This window comes from Notothenia rossii (assembly GCF_949606895.1).
Source record: "Notothenia rossii genome assembly, chromosome: 6".
NCBI lineage: Eukaryota > Metazoa > Chordata > Actinopteri > Perciformes > Nototheniidae > Notothenia > Notothenia rossii.
Window position 1 is genome coordinate 82,530,283 of NC_136909.1, and position 18,857 is coordinate 82,549,139.

General features: G+C 43.8%; 1 protein-coding gene across 1 annotated transcript in view; it reads right to left on the reverse strand.

Moving 5' to 3' along the window:
* ehbp1 (EH domain binding protein 1) overlaps nucleotides 1-18,857 on the reverse strand; it is a 154,638-nt gene that overhangs the window by 64,653 nt on the left and 71,128 nt on the right. The window contains exons 14-16 of the mRNA XM_079689974.1: nucleotides 11,637-12,398; nucleotides 8,387-8,422; nucleotides 8,022-8,168 (exon numbers count right to left, since the gene is read on the reverse strand). Of these exons, the coding sequence (XP_079546100.1) occupies nucleotides 8,022-8,168; nucleotides 8,387-8,422; nucleotides 11,637-12,398 (945 nt within the window). The remainder of the gene's footprint in view (nucleotides 1-8,021; nucleotides 8,169-8,386; nucleotides 8,423-11,636; nucleotides 12,399-18,857) is intronic.

Below are 18,857 nucleotides of genomic sequence, written 5' to 3' on the forward strand. Positions count from 1 at the left end.
GACAAAGTGTGGACAGCAGAGCAGACAAGGCCACATTTGCATTTTCAAAATAGAGATTTTTCTTTTATGTGTGCTGCCAGGACAGCCCTTCACTGGGGGACTGCCCGAACACACATACTTTGCAATTAGAATTCGAATGGCGCATTTCCACTGCAGGGCCTCGCACGGCTTAGTACGGTATAGCTAGGCCTCGTTAGGCCAGGCTCACTTTCTGCTGCGTTTCCATTACAGTTTAGGAACTGGGGCAGTAACTATAGTAACGCAGTGGAGGCAGAGCCGTGACGTCATCTTCAATGTGAACCACAAAATCCACATCAGCCGTTAGCTGTTAGCCCTCAGAGCTCACAGCTCCTCATATCTGTTCAGAAACTAGACAGTCGGAGCATATACTGCGTTAGCTTAGCCAAATCTCCATTAGAAAACACGCATTTTAAAAAGGTGTTTCGCCTGCCGTCTGTCTGCAGACTTGTCAAAGCATTAATTCATAGTTTTTACTAACCGGTATCAGGATGTTGTTACTTCGGCATCATTTTGGAACGTGTTATAATTAAATCACGGTCAAATATGTTCATCTTGTTGTAGTTGTAGCCCCCTTGCCAGCGATTCTCTCACTAGTTTAGCATACTCAGCCCGGTTGTTGGCCCGGAAAGAACCACGATTTTGGAGAGCCAGAAAAACTGTAGAAAAGTACCCGCTAGCCGGAACTACCCCTAGTGGAAACGCAGCAAAAAACGGGCCGGGTTTGGCACGGCACGCTTAAACCGTGCTACGCGCCATTATATTATTGCGTTGTAAAACTACCAAATACTTACAGGATTAAGTAAGATTAGAAACGGAAATTAGAATGGTAAAAGAGGAATAAGTGTACTCTGTGTTCTGGTATTTGTCTGGTTTAAGAATTTCATTTGCTAATCGCGATAAAGAAATATTCCCAATAAATACATCATGGCAAACCTCAAATATCCAGTTAGGGAACATTTGAGCTTGATTTAACAAAAATAGAGGAATTTGCTTGTGAGCTAGGAAAAACTTGAATAAAGTTGTTACTTTTAATTTTCATTATATCTATCCTTTTATTATCCAGGTGGACTTTACAATAATTGTTTTGTTCATTTTAACTAAAAGTGATGGGCTAAAGCTGTAACTTAATTATTTGTATTTTAACACAATTTCAGATTTTCATAATTACCGGTATCCGGAAAATATTGGGAAACATGTTTTTAGTCCCGAAAACGTACTACTGTTAGCAAGTATGCCCAACTCTCACATCACACAGTGTCTTTCTCTTGATAAGTTGGCTGTCTGAATGTGTCACCTCTTACAATGTTCTTTTCACTTTCCACTTATCTCGTGTTCATCAATTAGGGCCAAAAGCCAGGTCACAATTAGCCTGTTATGAATGTTATGATTACTTAACTGATCATGAAATATGTCTCATTTTGGGAACTGTCAGGAATGCAGGAGTCAGCCAGAGGACTTGGAGTAAATGAGGACATGAATGCAGTTAAGTCAGGATCAGAGGACAGACAGCAGATGGGAGTAGATGACAACACCCACAGGTCACAAAAGCAGAGACCCAGGAGTCCCCTCCACTTCAGAAGAGGAGGAGAGGGGGGAGATGGGGAGGAGGGGGTCGGGTTGCTGGTCGGCAAAAATCAAACGGGACCCAATTATAGGAATCACAACGAGTCAGTGAGCAGGGGAACTCTCTTACCTGGAAAACACTGAGTCATGTGCGTGCACACACACACACACACCCACACACTCTAAAGAATGCAAAAGCGCACAGGTGCTTTATAATTGCAAACATATTTTTTTGCAAAGAAACACACAGGAGTAGACGCTTGTGTGTCCGCACGCACACACACTAGTGTGGATCCTGATAATTAGCCTGGCCAGGCCGGTGTGAAATTACTGTTCTCATCTGCTAATGGATGAAGACCTGAAGCGAATAGACACACACACACACACACACACACACACACACACACACACACACACACACACACACACACACACACACACACACACACACACACACACACACACACACACACACACACACACACACACACACACACACACACACACACACACACACACACACACACACACACACACACACACACACACACACAAATAATAACAGAATAACAGTTGGAAATACTAAAAGAGTAAAAAAAAAAAAAACACAAACAAAAACTGGGATGTTTCTTAAAAGCTAAAATTAGAGAATAAATTATTGGATTTAAGATTTTTTAGGAAAACTCATTCATTTCCCACCAGGCTGCTGTGTGACTAGGGGTTGTGACATTACAACATTACAAGACATCTGCACTATGAAGGCCACCTATGAGGAAGAGGAGGAGGAGGGCTGAAAACAATTAGCAGTACTGCTTGACCATTAAAGACCACAGAGAAGGACAGACAGCTCAACATGATGGAGAGAACAGGATGATGACATGAGAGGGAGAAGCACAGATATACAAAGGAGAAACCGACAGTGAGTGAATAAAATAGACGGACACAAAAAGAGTGTGAAATGAGGGAGGGAGGGAGAGAGGGAGAGAAGACAGGGAGGGAGAGGAAGAGAGGAAACTGAACCTGTGACCTTAGATGAAAGAACCAGTCACTGTGGGCTACAATTAGGGATGGCAGGAGGGAGAGCGTAGGTCAAGAGAACAGAGCCACACACACACACACACACACACACACACACACACACACACACACACACACACACACACACACACACACACACACACACACACACACACACACACACACACACACACACACACACACACACACACACACACACACACACACACACACACACACACACACACACACACACACACACACACACACACACACACACACACACTTTGTATTCATGTTAAAGGTAGGGTAGGTAATTTGGGAGAAACCAGCTTGAGTGCGCTAGAATTTGAAAATACCCAACTGGAAGAAATCTGCCATTTCCTTAGAGAGCCCCTCCTCCAAAACACACAAAGGCGCACATGACCAATGAGGGCACGAGATAAGTTTGTGCACAGATGGAAGGCTGACAGGCAGGTAGGCCATCCAGTTACAGTGGGGCAAAAAAGTATTTGGTCAGCCACCAATTGTGCAAGTTCTCCCACTTAAAAAGATGAGAGAGGCCTGTAATTTTCATCCTAGGTATACCTCAACTATGAGAGACCAAATGAGAAGAAAAAAAATCCAGAAAATCACATTGTCTGATTTTTAAAGAATTTATTTGCAAATTATGGTGGAAAATAAGTATTCGGTCAATAAGAAAAGTTCATCTCAATACTTTGTTATATACCCTTTGTTGGCAATGACAGAGGTTAAAAGTTTTCTGTAAGTCTTCACAAGGTTTTCACACACTGTTGCTGGTATTTTGGCCCATTCCTCCATGCAGATCTCCTCTAGAGCAGTGATGTTTTGGGGCTGTCGCTGGGCAACACGGACTTTCAACTCCCTCCAAAGATTCTCTATGGGGTTGAGATCTGGAGACTGGCTAGGCCACTCCAGGACCTTGAAATGCTTCTTATGAAGCCACTCCTTCGTTGCCTGGGTGGTGTGTTTGGGATCATTGTCATGCCGAAAGACCCAGCCACGTTTCATCTTCAATGCCCTTGCTGATGGAAGGAGGTTGTCACTCAAAATCTCACGATACATGGCCCCATTCATTCTTTCCTTTACACGGATCAGTCGTCCTGGTCCCTTTGCAGAAAAACAGCCCCAAAGCATGATGTCCCCCCCCCCATGTTTCACAGTAGGTATGGTGTTCTTTGGATGCAACTCAGCATTCTTTCTCCTCCAAACACGTCTAGTTGAGTTTTTACCAAAAAGTTCTATTTTGGTTTCATCTGACCATATGACATTCTCCCAATCCTCTTCTGGATCATCTAAATGCTCTCTAGCAAACTTCAGACGGGCCTGGACATGTACTGGCTTAAGCAGGGGGACACGTCTGGCACTGCAGGATTTGAGTCCCTGGCGGCGTAGTGTGTTACTGGTGGTAGCCTTTGTTACTTTGGTCCCAGCTCTCTGCAGGTCATTGACTAGGTCCCCCCCGTGTGGTTCTGGGATTTTTGCTCACCGTTCTTGTGATCATTTTGACCCCATGGGGTGAGATCTTGCGTGGAGCCCCAGATCAAGGGAGATTATCAGTGGTCTTGTATGTCTTCCATTTTCTAATAATTACTCCCACAGTTGATTTCTTCACACCAAGCTGCTTACCTATTGCAGATTCAGTCTTCCCAGCCTGGTGCAGGTCTACAATTTTGTTTCCGGTGTCCTTTGACAGCTCTTTGGTCTTGACCATAGTGGAGTTTGGAGTGTGATTGTTTGAGGTTGTGGACAGGTGTCTTTTATACTGATAACGGGTGCCCTTACTACAGTTAACAAGTGGAGGACAGAGGAGGCTCTTAAAGAAGAAGTTACAAGTCTGTGAGAGCCAGAAATCTTGTTTGTTTGTAGGTGACCAAATACTTATTTTACAGAGGAATTTACCAATTAATTCATTAAAAATCCTACAATGTGATTTCCTGGATTCTTTCCCCCCATTCTGTCTCTCATAGTTGAAGTGTACCTAGGATGAAAATTACAGGCCTCTCTCATCTTTTTAAGTGGGAGAACTTGCACAATTGGTGGCTGACTAAATACTTTTTTGCCCCACTGTATCTTAGCCGGGCCGGCTAAAATGATTGGTCGTACTTTTTAAAGTACTACGGCTTCCACAGAGGACATTTTTTAATGGATTTTTTGTCAAAGCACTTAAAGTGGACCTATCATGCTATATTTGAATAATATAGTGTAGGACCATACCTATATAAGGCATATTTATACTTTTTATTTTTCAAAATACCAAACAGATCATGCATTTTAGCCATTCCTCATTTCGCTCAATGTAACACTGTCTTTGCATGGGCTGATTCTGTGAGAACAGCACCATCTACAGGCCTGGCATATGTACTACAGCGTCTCCAGCGCTTTCCAACGGCAATGTCCGTGGCTGTCTCCTCCTGATTGGGGGAGTTGGCCCAATAGCCGTAGCGCCACTTCTGTGATGTCACAGAAGTGTTCAAATCTGGATCAGTCTGTATCAGATCCGTTGTAGCCCCTTTTTAAGAGATTTAGGTATGGAGGAAAATAGAGAGGGTTGTGTTTTCTGACACTTGGTGAGTTCCCTGGAACACCAGGGACACATATTCATGTATAAAAGACGTACAAGAGTGCATTTTGCATGATAGGTCACCTTTAAGATATTCATTGCTTTCGGGATGTTAAGAGCATTCCATGGAATATAACAAAAAGTGTATCTCGAGCCGGTTTCTCAAACATACCTACCCCACCTTTAATAAAAAGATGCGAGAAAAATGATAACATGTTTACTAAAGAGAGATTTGTTTCTGATGAGCACAAGCACAGCTGTGTGATGTGAGAAAGACTTTAGACACACATTTTATTAAGTGCTGTTTATGGAGAAAAAAACATACCATTTTAGTAATTTAGTCATTTACAAAAATGTCTTATTTTGAGTGAATGGGGGCAATTAAAGGTTCAAGATAAGTTTGTGCACAGATGGAAGGCTGACAGGCAGGTAGGCCATCCAGTTATTTTACCCGGGCCGGCTCAGATGATTGGTCGTGCTTTTTACAGCGCCACGGTGATGACATTTTTTAATGTATTTATTGTCAAAGCATTTAATGTATTCATTGCTATCGGGATGTTAAGAGCATTCCATGGAATATAACAAAAAGTGTTTCTGAAGGGAATTACCTCCCCCACCTTTAAGATGTGAACAAATTAATTTGAAAAAATACCATATTTCAGAAAGCTTCTCATCAATAGCAGTTCAGGAGGGTTTTGGCTTCAATAATGAACATTTTCCTTTAAGCAAAAAAGTCCCATTAGTGAACATACCTGACCCTTAATAAAACTCAATTAGAATAGATGCTCTTATTCAGTTTAGAGAATGAATGCAGCAACATATTAATATTTTAGTTTTTCAACTCATATCTTTTTACTTATTGGGGATTTTACTGGTGAATAAAAATGTTAACTCTGAATAACACATGAGTTTAGTTAATAGCTCTTGAACAAATGTATCATTTGTGCCTTGAATGCTTCACCCCCAAAACATCCAATGCAGCCCCCTCCTCCCCCCCCTTCCAAAATCATTGTGTTGCCCCCACATTAGCCACTTCCCTGGAAGAATGAAGCCTGCTTTAATTGAATTAAATTATACCTTATGCATGCTAAACCGCAAAGCACCTACTTAGACGGATGGAGAGTTAAATGGGAAAGGCTTGGGCCTCTTCAGCTGATAACATGGACACACACACACACACCGACACACATACACACACACACGCTAATCAAAACAAGACATCAAGTAATCTAATCTGAATCACTAACAATTATCAGCACATTGGCCCGGAGGCCAGTCGTATTCCTTTGATCAATGTTTTCTATTAAAAAAAGTGTAAACAATTCAATATCTTCCGCTCGCCCCTCCTTCCTTTATGCATGGGATCAGTGTGTGTTTGTGTGTGTGTGTGTGACGGGGTTATTAACCAATTGTCCTTGGAAATGAGTAAGGAAATCAGGAGGAGAGGGGGGGGGAGGAAGGGCGAAGGCTTGGGTCTGACTTTAAGGAGCTAATCTAAGTGGAGTCAGCTATCTTGCCGCACAACAAGGGACAGAAGAGGACCTTTTTTTAGAAATATATCGGCAGTGCGACAGCTTTGAAAAACTCTTTTAATTTGCTTTCTTTCTCTGAAGACTTTTAACGCCACCAGTCCTTGGAAGTTCCTCATTTATTCCTCGGATTATCCCTGAAATGGTTATTCCTGTGGCCTGCACGCAAACATGAACACACACATTTTTGGATGCTTACACGCAGACACAAACACAGACTTATGTACTTAAGCAGGCACACACACTAACACACACTGTTTACCAAAATTATTCAAGGGCATATATCTCTTTAAGGATTCCAGCAGAGAGAGCAGGGGCATGCGGCTGCTGCCTTTCAGATATTTCATTACCAAAGGGTATTTATTTCATTTCACCCTCAAATCCGTTGTCGTCACAATTCTCACAAGACCAGATGTTTTCCCTTTCCGTGAAACATTTGGGAAACGTCACTGAGGATTTGACAACAGTGCTTTCCCAGGGTAACTCCTGGTCCATCAGTGTGCCCCCCCCCCTCCCCCACCACCTCCTCCCAGTATATTATGTTCAGTGGAGCGTGCTCGGTTCAGAGCGGGCAATTTCTCTCACGTCTTCTCTAGTCTAGTTTGCTTCGGAACAGCGATTCCAACCCCACTTTACCACAAATGTACTTTTGCTGACAGGTGTTTGTGTACCACATTTGCTCACAGAAATTGAGGGGGCAGCAAATTTGTCAAGATGACCAAGGTGGGAACGAAATGTTTAAAGAGAGAAGAGGAAGTCCTAACTGTCGTGTTCAGGTTGTGACGCTCAGCAGTCCATAAGAGAGTCGGAGCAGAAGTTAATAAGGAAAAGTCTTCCTTCCTTTTAAAGCCTTTCCATAAAGTGTTCGACAAAGTGGATGACAGAGGCTTTTCCAGCATGTTGCGAGTTTAGTGAGCAGCGAAAAAGGACTGCGGGAGTGACATGAGGGTGTTGAAGAGGCTGCTGGTCACTCTATTAGTTGTTCCAGCACACTGAGGCGATGCTATACGACACTCCAGTGCACGGAGCAGAGAGGCCGGGACAGACAATTTAAACTCGGGACAGCTTTGACTTTTTTTAACAGACCTGAAAAACATCGCAGACTGACACACACACACACACACACACACACACACACACACACACACACACACACACACACACACACACACACACACACACACACACACACACACACACACACACACACACACACACACACACACACACACACACACACACACACACACACACACACACACACACACACACACACACACACACACACACTTCAACCTTTGACTTACATCACAGACGCTGGTCGCCCTGTTGGGTGCAGTGAGGGCTGAGTTGGGGACGTTCTTGTTTCCGGCCTTCATGGCGGCGTCTCTGCGGGCCTGTTCCAGGAGGAGGCGGGCTCTCTCCTTCAGCTCCTCCTGACGGGACAGCACCCTCTGTGTGCAACCACAGGACGAACGTAATGACTTAAAACAATGCTAATGGTTCGCTACAGTCCTGTACACACCTCTTCGATGAACTAAATAAGTGTTTGTAGATTGCCCATACAGGATTATTTAAGAGTTTCCAAAGTAGCTTTTGACTGCACAAATATGGATATATGAGAATATGTTCGCGTGTGCAGTCTCTTACTCTCTTGTCAAACTGTACTCACCTTCTCAGCGGGGGGGCTTGATACAGGTGCTGGCTCCTTTAAAAAAAGAAAATACATCATAAACTACAGGTTCATTGCCAAGACCATAAAAAAACATCATTGGTTTTTGCAGCTTCTTAATAAAACACTTTGTCTTCACAATGTAACAAGTTTGGATGGGTTTTCACTAATATATGATTCTTAACAAATAAATACGTTTTGAAATCTAAACCTAAATAAGTGACATGCCACAGAAATACACACAGTTTGACAGAGAGAAAAGTACAAATAGCTTTCAGACTGCCTCTTGTACAGTGAGCAGGTGGAGGTAGAAAAGAATAAAGACAAGCGGACCCAAATCTAGGAGCAGGGTATTTCCCCCCCCCCGTGATAAACAGGGCCTGCACTTTGGGCCGGCCTACAAACGGGCTGTCTGGGTCCAGTGGTGTGGAGAGCATGACGGCTTTGACAAGAAAGCAAAACACACCTAGCTTAGAGTTTTATCTGCAGGGTAATCCTGGTTGCATTATAAGGGGGAGCAAAGAGGGCAAGCAGAGCTTTTACATTTGACTCAGACAGACCACATTACAGACAGCTGTTTAGAGACATCCTTTCAGCAAGTCAAGTCTGACTGCATGCATCAGGCGAGGATGCATCCCCGCTAACTTGATAACAGCAGATCAAAATGGGGTGTCATAGCTGTCATAACCCCCTGCAGCCCCCCCCGCCTGCCCCGTGACCTTTCGACTTGTAAACAGGAAGCGGTAATCTGGGGTTAACCAACGCAGGCAGCAATGTATTCAGTGTGTGTTGGGGTGTGTGTGTGAGAAGAGATGAGGTGTGCTCGGCGCAAAGCGTCGCCACGCCTGAGCAGTCACGGCACCGACTGCCATCAACTGAAGGGATGAGAAATATAATGAAAAATATAATGAAATGTCAAAGCAGGGAGTTCTCCGGGCGCCTTCTGAAGTCGCCACATGTTACGGCCGCGGTGTGTCTGGGTCTGCAGACAGCTGACGACAACATCTAATGCAGAACGGGAGAGTTTGGGTACGGTCATCTCTGCAATGGCATCAACAAGGTCGGGATTTGAAGCTTAGCGAGTGCCAGGAGGGAATGAGTGTTCACCACATCCTCTGTCTTATGATGACTGATGTAGAAACTTTCAATCAGAGCGGGCGCACGATAAAAACCTGAACGATCCATTTACAGGCCGGGCAGGTAGCTGCAGGTAAACGCTGTCAGAATCTTAATACCTGGTAGCAAGATGTGAATTAGTCTTCATCATACAGACCGAGCCAGGGGTCGTGTGAGGAGCAGGATTTATAATTAGCCTTGAGATAATTTCATGTATCCCTTACTGACCCCTGAAGGACAAGTTCAACTATATTGAGGGCACTGAAAATATTCCTGGTTGCACATAACTGCACTGGACAATGTGTCCCACCCCGTCCAGGACACCCTGTCCTCACTGTGCAGCTCCTTCAGCGACAGGCTGCTGCACCCCCGCTGTCTCACGGAGAGATACCGCAGGTCCTTCCTTCCTGCAGCGGTCAGACTATACAACCAGCACAGCCCCTAGTAGACCCCCCCCTCCCCCCACACACACACACAGACCACAATACAGACTATAACACCCCTTGCTGCTAAATACCAACAAACTATGTGCAATATGTGCAATATATATATATATATATATATGCCGTTAATAACTGTGCTATATATACCTGGCTGCTACAGTAAATCCTAAGAACTGTTACAGGATGTGTTCTTTGAAAACTATGTAACTTTTTTTATTTATTTTTTATAATATTTGTTATTATATCATAACTTAGTACTTTTTAATGCATGTAACATATGTAACATTAAGCTGTCTGTGGCTCTTTTCTTTGCTGTAACTCGTACATTTCCCCTCTGTGGGACTAATAAAGGTATTCTGATTAGTGAGGCTGCATTTGGGGATTTTCTTCCTCTATAACAAAAAGGAGTTTTAATCAATCATAAGATATTAAGAAAGTCTATTATTTAAATTATTAAAAACTAGCATCCAACACCTTTTCAATTTCCAATTAAAGGACTATTTAAGGACTTGACAGGCCCATTTTCCCTCATATTCAAAGACCCAACAGGGCAAAGTCTGAGACATGGATCAGGGGGAAAAAGACTCCTCCTAACAAAAGACACCATAATTGATTGTAAATTGAGAAGCATCTCTCATTTAAACCACTTCTTTACTCTCCATTCCTCTCATTCATATCTCCTCTCCAGTCAGAAATACAGTAAATACAGCAGAACTAAATATTTAATTAATTAGTAAATACTTTTCTTAGAAAGCAACAGTTAAGGTACCCTTGAGAGAAACCCATAAGCATTAAAGTTGAAGATGCTCAGGCTCACTTAGAGACACTATAAGTATTGGATGAATGCAAATGGAGGACTTATGAAAGATCAGACTTGCTCAATTTCTAGATAAAGGAAAGGAAATGTAAAGGGGGAAAAAGAAAAGGACTGATATCGCAGAGGAAGAGCCTGAAAAAAAGTATAAGCGGGCTCTTAAAAACAATCCGTGGGGTAAATAACAGCTTAAAAACACGCAGAGAAGCTTTGGGAGTCAGAGAGGGGGGCGGAGAGAAAGAGGGAGAGAAAGAGGGAGAGATTGATGGACTGGGGGAGATCTACAGAGGCAGTGCAACAAACGCACAAGGCAACAGGTTGGAATTAGATCAACACTATCAAGCAGCCCAGATACAAGCTGTGATACCTGGGAGAGGTGTGTGTGTGTGTGTGTGTGTGTGTGTGTGTGTGTGTGTGTGTGTGTGTGTGTGTGTGTGTGTGTGTGTGTGTGTGTGTGTGTGTGTGTGTGTGTGTGTGTGTGTGTGTGTGTGTGTGTGTGTGTGTGTGTGTGTGCGTGTGTTGTAAATGTATTTATTTACCTGTCATTGGCTGTAATAGCAAATATTGTCTATTTATGTTCATTGAAAACATTTGATAAAAACGCTTTAATTTCTAATATTGCATAAAATATATAAGTTTGCATTCCCCATGTCTATTTTCAAACGCTTATTCTTTTCACTCTTTCATTAACGATTTCAAGCGCATCTTTTGGTGATAAAAAGTTTTCAGCTCTTATAAAAAATGATCTCCGGCAGAGTGAAAAAAGGGTGGCACTAAATAAAAAAAATAAAAGCACTTTTAGATGAACTTCTCCACTTTACTTTTGTAGCACTTGTTCAGTGTGTGTTTGCCTTAAGACCGTTATTTGTTTGTTTACCTGTTTGGGGGTGTTGTCTGTGTGGTTGGCGGGAGGGGGGGTGCTCTCTGAGGCGGGCTCAGACTCGGAGTGACGCAGGCTGGCCCTCTTCTTCTTGATGAGGTCTGCGTCCCTGTTATAGGAGAAGCCCAGTTTCTGGTGGGGCGGGGAGGCCCCTCTCCTGGTGGGGGACCCTGGCTCTGTACTCCCCTCCCGTCCCTCCTCTCCCCCGTCCTCCGCCTGCTGCTGTCTCTCCCTCTCCGTCTCTCTGTGAGGTAACTCGCTGAGGTCTAAAGTTTTGGCTTTGAGCAGACTCCCCCTGTCCTCAGAGCTTGTTGCTGAGGCGGCTAACGCTGTGCGCGGCGATGGGACTGGAGGAGACTTTAAAGAGCCTGATGCTGGACAGCTGACTACCTCCGCCTTCCAGCCTGGCTCCGTCACCTCTTCCTCAGCAGCTTTCGTGCCGTTAGACTCGGCGTTAACTTCACCAGCGGCGTCTACGGGCTCAGAGTTAGCCTGGTGGTGCTGCACGTCGTTGATTTCAGCGTAGAACTTGTCCTGACCGATGGAGGCGTTGGTGTCCGTCTCAAAGTCACCCACTTTGTAGGTGCTGCGGCTGCTGTTGGCCTCGATCTGCACCACGTTCAGTTCCTCCCCGGAGAAGTGGGCGCGGATCTGGTACAGGTAGGTCATCACCGTGAGCTTGTCGGGGATGGCCAGCAGCACCATGTCTGACGGTTCCAGGAGACGGGAGATACCCAGGCTCGCAAAAACATCGTAAGCCTGCCGGGAAAAAAAAGAAGAAGAAAGTTAGAGATTTGTATTACAGAGCCACGGTCATGTTACAGGAGTTTGAAAAATGGATGGGTGCCAATGCTTGATGAGATAGCAGAAGTCTGGTTTAGTTTTCAGACATGGGTTGTTTTTGGTGCCTCCCATGCATGATCCATGTGTGTGTGAGTGAGAGACACCTTTGGCATGACTGCTGACGGGTCATGTCAGGGATGGTTGTCCCCGATAAGAGACGCAGATACCCCAAGACAGAGCGCTTAATCCCACAGTGTGTGGGTGAGTGTGTGTGTGTGTCCTTATCGCTCCCCTACATCAACCTGCCCACGCTCTCCGTCACGCGTGTAATTGGTCTGATTAGAGTCTGATGAGAAAATACAGGTTTGATTATCAAGCGACACACGAAACCCAATCCCCCGTCACCAGATAGACTGAGACAGAGAAGGGATGAAAACCATTATCGCAGCCAATGACAGGTAAATAAATAGATTAACAACACACACACACACACACACACACACACACACACACACACACACACACACACACACACACACACACACACACACACACACACACACACACACACACACACACACACACACACACACACACACACACACACACACACACACACACACACACACACACACACACACACACACACACACACACACACACACACACACACACACACACCTCTCCCAGGTATCACAGCTTGTATCTGGGCTGCTTGATAGTGTTGATCTAATTCCAACCTGTTGCCTTGTGCGTTTGTTTCACTGCCTCTGTAGATCTCCCCCAGTCTATCAATCTCTCCCTCTTTCTCTCCCTCTTTCTCTCCGTCCCCCTCTCTGACTCCCAAAGCTTCTCTGTGTGTTTTTATGCTGTTATTTAGCCCACGGATTGTTTTTAATAGCCCGCTTATTTTTTCAGCCCCTTCCTCTGTGATACGAGTCCTTTTCTTTTTACCCCTTTACATTTTCTTTCCTTTATCTAGAAATTAGTCAATTGAGCAAGTCTGATCCTAAGTCCTCCATTTGCATTCATCCAATACTTAAAAGTGTCTCTAATGGCGCATTTCCACTGCAGGGCCTCACACGGTATAGCTAGGCCTTGGTAAGCCAGGCTCACTTTATGCTGCGTTTCCATTACAGTTTAGGAACTGGGGCAGTTACCATAGTAACGCAGTGTAGGCGGAGCCGTGACGTCATCTCCAATGCGAACCACAAAATCAACATCAGCCGTTAGCTGTTAGCCCTCAGAGCTCACAGCTCCTCATATCTGTTCAGAAACTAGACACAAGTTAAACAAGTACAAACCACAGACTGTCTGTGTCATGGAGAATACAGTCGCTGGTTTATTTATGTCTGTATAGGCCGTTGTTGTGAGTGTGGACGGTCGGAACATATACTGCGTTAGCTTAGCCGATCTCCATTAGAAAACACGCATTTTAAAAGGTGTTTCGCCTGCCGTCTGTCTGCAGACTTGTCAAAGCATTAATTCATGGTTTTTACTAACCGGTATCAGTATGTTGTTACTTCGGCATCATTTTTGAAACGTGTTATAATTAAATCACGGTCAAATATGTTCATTGTGTTGTAGTTGTAGCCCCCTTGCCAGCGATTCTCTCACTAGTTTAGCATACTCAGCCCGGTTGTTGGCCCGGAAAGAACCACGATTTTGGAGAGCCGGAAAAACTGTGAAATAGTACCCGCTAGCCGGAACTACCCCTAGTGGAAACGCAGCAAAAAACGGGCCGGGTTTGGCACGGCACGCTTAAACTGTGCTGCAGTGGAAATGCGCCATTAGTGAGCCTGAGCAACTTCAACTTTAATGGTTATGGGTTTTTCTCAAGGGTACCTTAACTGTTGCTTTCTAAGAAAAGTATTTACTGATTAATTCAATATTTTGTTCTGCTGTATTTACTGTATTTCAGACTGGGGACAGGAGATAGGAAAGAGAGGAATGGAGAGTAAAGGAGTGGTTTAAATGAGAGATGCTTCTCAATTTACAATCAATTATGATGTCTTTTGTTAGGAGGAGTCTTTTTCCCTCTCACCTCTATTGTGCCTTTCTATAGATGGAAAGTATGTGTTTGTGCTTGCAAAGACAAGGCAGGAAGAAAGAGCTGACAGCGGGAAAGAACAGAGGAGTTTGCCTTTACAGAGAGCCTGTTAAAGTTCCCCCCTCTCCTTTCCCGGGCAGAAAGGGAGTGTTAAAGAAAGGAGAAAGAGAAGGAAAAAGAATATGGGGAATAAGAGGGCCTGATTGGGTTTCTAACACGTATTCAGGGGAGCAAAGTGTGCTTACATTGTTCTCCTCTCACATAGGGGGAGGCTGTGAAAGAGAGCGACAACTTTGCCTCTCAATAGGGACAGAAAGGAAGAAAGAGAAAAGAGTGAGAGTGGGAGCTTCTTGAGGAGGAAGAAGGGAGGGAGACTGGATTTTGTTTCAGGGTCGATGTTAGTCTCGACATGCGCTTTAGTGTTTTTGACCTCAGTGTCCAGATGTATTCATTCTACATCTTCTCTCTTAGCTTGAAGAGCATGGATCATGTCACACTGAGACACTGAGACAAGACCGGTTTGAAAAGACCGACTTGTTAGTAAGGGGGTAGCCTACAGTATGTGCCCCCTCTCAACAGTTAAATCATAATTATGGCAATTCTTTTTTAAATGATTATCAAGCAAAAGGGGCAATGGGCCATCAAGAATGTTAACATATATATAAGTGAAAACACACATCCTGATAAGAGGAGAGCATGAATTGTTGAATTAGCAGTTATTCCATATACATTTGTATTCTACTTTATTAATATCATTGTTCATTGCTTTTAAAAACATAATCAAATCATAATTGTTTAACTTCACAAAAAAAAAATTCTTGGTCTACAGATGAATTTATTCAACCAAACTAAAAGCAAACAATGAGTTGATGAAGTTTTGGTATTTCATGTATGCGTTAATAGTGAAACAAATTTACTGCAATATTTGATTTGTGATTTTGCACAAATTCCGTATTTCCTGATTTATATCTTGGTAAAATGTAATTATAATAAATACTAATGATCTCATTTTTATCAATCAGCCCTACTGCTTGGTTGATAACATGTGAAATCCACCTACCAAAATAACTGAACTTCTGTATTCCTGACCGCTCGAAAAGCTACATTTCTGTCCAATAACAAAATCATGTATTTTGGGAGAAAAAAATCAAGTTTTCTCATTTCCATCATTGGGCTGACAAAGCTTTTGGTTTGGACTCAAATGTCAGCGTCTCCTGCCCTGGGCCGCTGCTCCCCCCCCCCTCCACTCTCTCTCAGTGACTGACAGATATCTATCGTTGTCAATCATCAGAGCCCCCCCCCCCTCCTCAGCCCAACCCCTAACAGGTTGTGCTCAGGGAGCTTTAGCCCGGTGCTTGGTGAAACACTATCAGATGGCATGACAAATGACTTCTCCTTGGCCTCATCACACACACACACACACACACACACACACACACACACACACACACACACACACACACACACACACACACACACACACACACACACACACACACACACACACACACACACACACACACACACACACACACACACACACACACACACACACACACACACACACACCCACCCACCCACCCACCCACACACACACACACACACATATCCATTGATAATGGATCATTTCAAAGGCGGTTCTGAATATTCACTTCCCCCTATTTTTTTTCCTACGCGCCCCCAATATTGATTGTCCTTATCTGTCATAATTCAGCACAGTCTGAGCTCATTGCAATCACTCTCCACAGATAGACCGGGAAAGGAGGAGGGGGCATGTCTATCAGCTCGCCATGAAAAGCGGAGATAGTTGTCATTTCTACACTTTTCCATTTCTGCTGTCCATTCAATAAATTCTATACATTCTAATAACTCTTTATAAAGCAACTCTATACAACATGGTGGATGGGAGATAAGTCTTTTTTCATCACGCTCTTTCATTCTGTTCTTCGTACATTCATTTCTCTCTCTTCTTTTCCATTGCTTGCTCTATGGGATCCTTAACCTGCATCATTATTCTATCCGAGCCCGTGCCTGGCGTGAGTGTTTCCTTATTTCGTGCAGGGCGTCATGGGCACCCTTCTCCTGTTCAAACACATTCAGGGTGCTACATGACACCACACGATGCGTTTCTCCCCTTTCATTTCACCTGAACCCGCTGGCCTTTACAATCACAGCCTCCAACCATACAGAGTATCATATGTTTACAATGTACTATCTGTGTTACTGATGGATATATACCAACATTCTCCATAGTGTACAATCCCTCAGACGCATACTTGGCAACCTTGAGACCTCAGAAATCGGGAGCATTTCAAAACCACCGCGGGGCTAGTGGATCGCCGGAGCGGTTAGATTAACATTAACATGCTTATTGTAGTTGCGGCCTGTAGCACCATCCTTGATGGAGCATATGTGTGGGCTGGATTTTGTACAGGAAAGGAGTGAGCAGAGGGTAGAGTTGTCGATTCTTGTTCTGTTTTCTGTGACTATCTGCCTCACCCATGGATGTATAATAAGAACGCCTCACCCTCTCAGACTTGCAGTTGCGCATGCTACTAAAGAGACATGCTACCATGGAAACCAAACAATGGTGTAGCTGTATTAAAGTCAGAGTGGAAACAGTCGTGAGTAAATCTGATTTTGTCAGAAATCGGGAGAAATATGACCCCGCTGGGAGGAAACCGGGAGAGGGCAATGAAATCGGGAGTCTCCCGCGCAAATCGGTAGGGTTGGCAAGTGTGCTCAGACGTCACATCTCACATGCTAACAAAATCTGTTCACGTGCAGACATTCAATCCCAAACATCTATATATGGCTCGTTGCATTCTAGGAAATTGCTCTGCAAGCACTAAATGATCAATGTACCAATAAAATGTGGCTATTTCACTGGTTGCTAACGTTACGGACTGATAATATTTCAAATGTAGTCGCTGCTAACAAAGGTAAACAACAACTGCAGTTTACAGAAAACAGATTAAGCAGGAACCCTGATTACCGAATATATCAGTCATTGATTTCAGGTGTTGTTCAATAAGCCGCGCACATGATGGTCTCCTTACCAAATATATCTTGTGAGTAGATGTGATGTGTATAGGTATGTGTGTATAAATGTGGATGTTTCTGACGTTTTTTTTATGTAGTTATGTTGTGGTGTATAATGTATTTATGTATATGTATTTGTGTGAGGCCTCGAACAAATTAGAAAATAAATAATCCATCTATTCATGAAGGTTTCAAAGGTAAAACCTTTCTAGGAAATGTTTTCGCTGGTAAATTTTTCTTGCAGGTTAATTTCTTTAACTAATTGTGCTTTGTGAAGCAAAAAAGATGCATAAAGGAACATTTGATAGTTTTTGTAATTAAGTAAACGTATTTAAGATTGGGTGAATGAAGTAAAAGCACACATTCTACACACAGAAATGACCCTGGAACATTTAAGGACGTTCAAAAAACACTTGCCCTGCTCAACTAAACCAAACTTGACAGTACTAACATCGTTGTTATGGCACATATCCAATGTTGCTTATGCACCTAGATCCTTGAAGGCCACATAAGGACTCTGGTAGGAGGAGTCAGTTCTCCGATATCTACCTGCAGTGCGTCTCCTCTGAAGGGAGCAGCATGCTTGGTCAAATGTACATCAGCAGCCGGTGTAGATCTTTACAGAGGAGCAGGTCTCACAGAGCTGCAGCTATTCACCGGCTATCACCTTCTACGGCATATTCCCATATTACTTATATCTAGCCAATTTCTTCAGGGCTACTTGAGCACCTGGAGGGGGGTGAGGGGCAGTTAGCAGATATGGGATTGGGTCTCTCCCTCTCCCTCCACTGTGGTTATTGTCAACAGGGTAGCATTCATGCCTAACAGGGCCACCAGAGGTTATCGCTGAGCCAGAGTGTGTGTGAGAAGAGGAAATAATGCTGCAGGAACCCGACGCATATCGTTCTGTGTAGCCCTCGGGGCCAGAGAGGGGCCAGGGTGATGGTGTGTAGTATATATGTGTGTGTGTGAGTGTGTAGTAGCAAAAGGAAAGGAAAAATAGAGGTGTGCATTTGTGTGTTGGGAAAAAGTAAATGTGCTCGACAAGAGCCAGAGGGACGGAGGAGGAAATGGAAATGTGTGCACCTCAAACTGTGAATGTGAAGATATGATGACATAGGGCGAGGTGTGAATGGGTTATTCAGGTGTGCTTTAGTAGTGAATGTATTTACTGTATGTGGGTTGACATGTTTTAGGAAAGGACAGAAATCAAACCAACGAGATGTCTCTGAACCAACATGGACGATTTATTCTATCTTAAGCATTGTGAAAAAGTGAAGCATAAAAAGCTAAGCCAATATGAAGTGCCTTAAACATACGTTACTGTATGGCCTGTACGACCT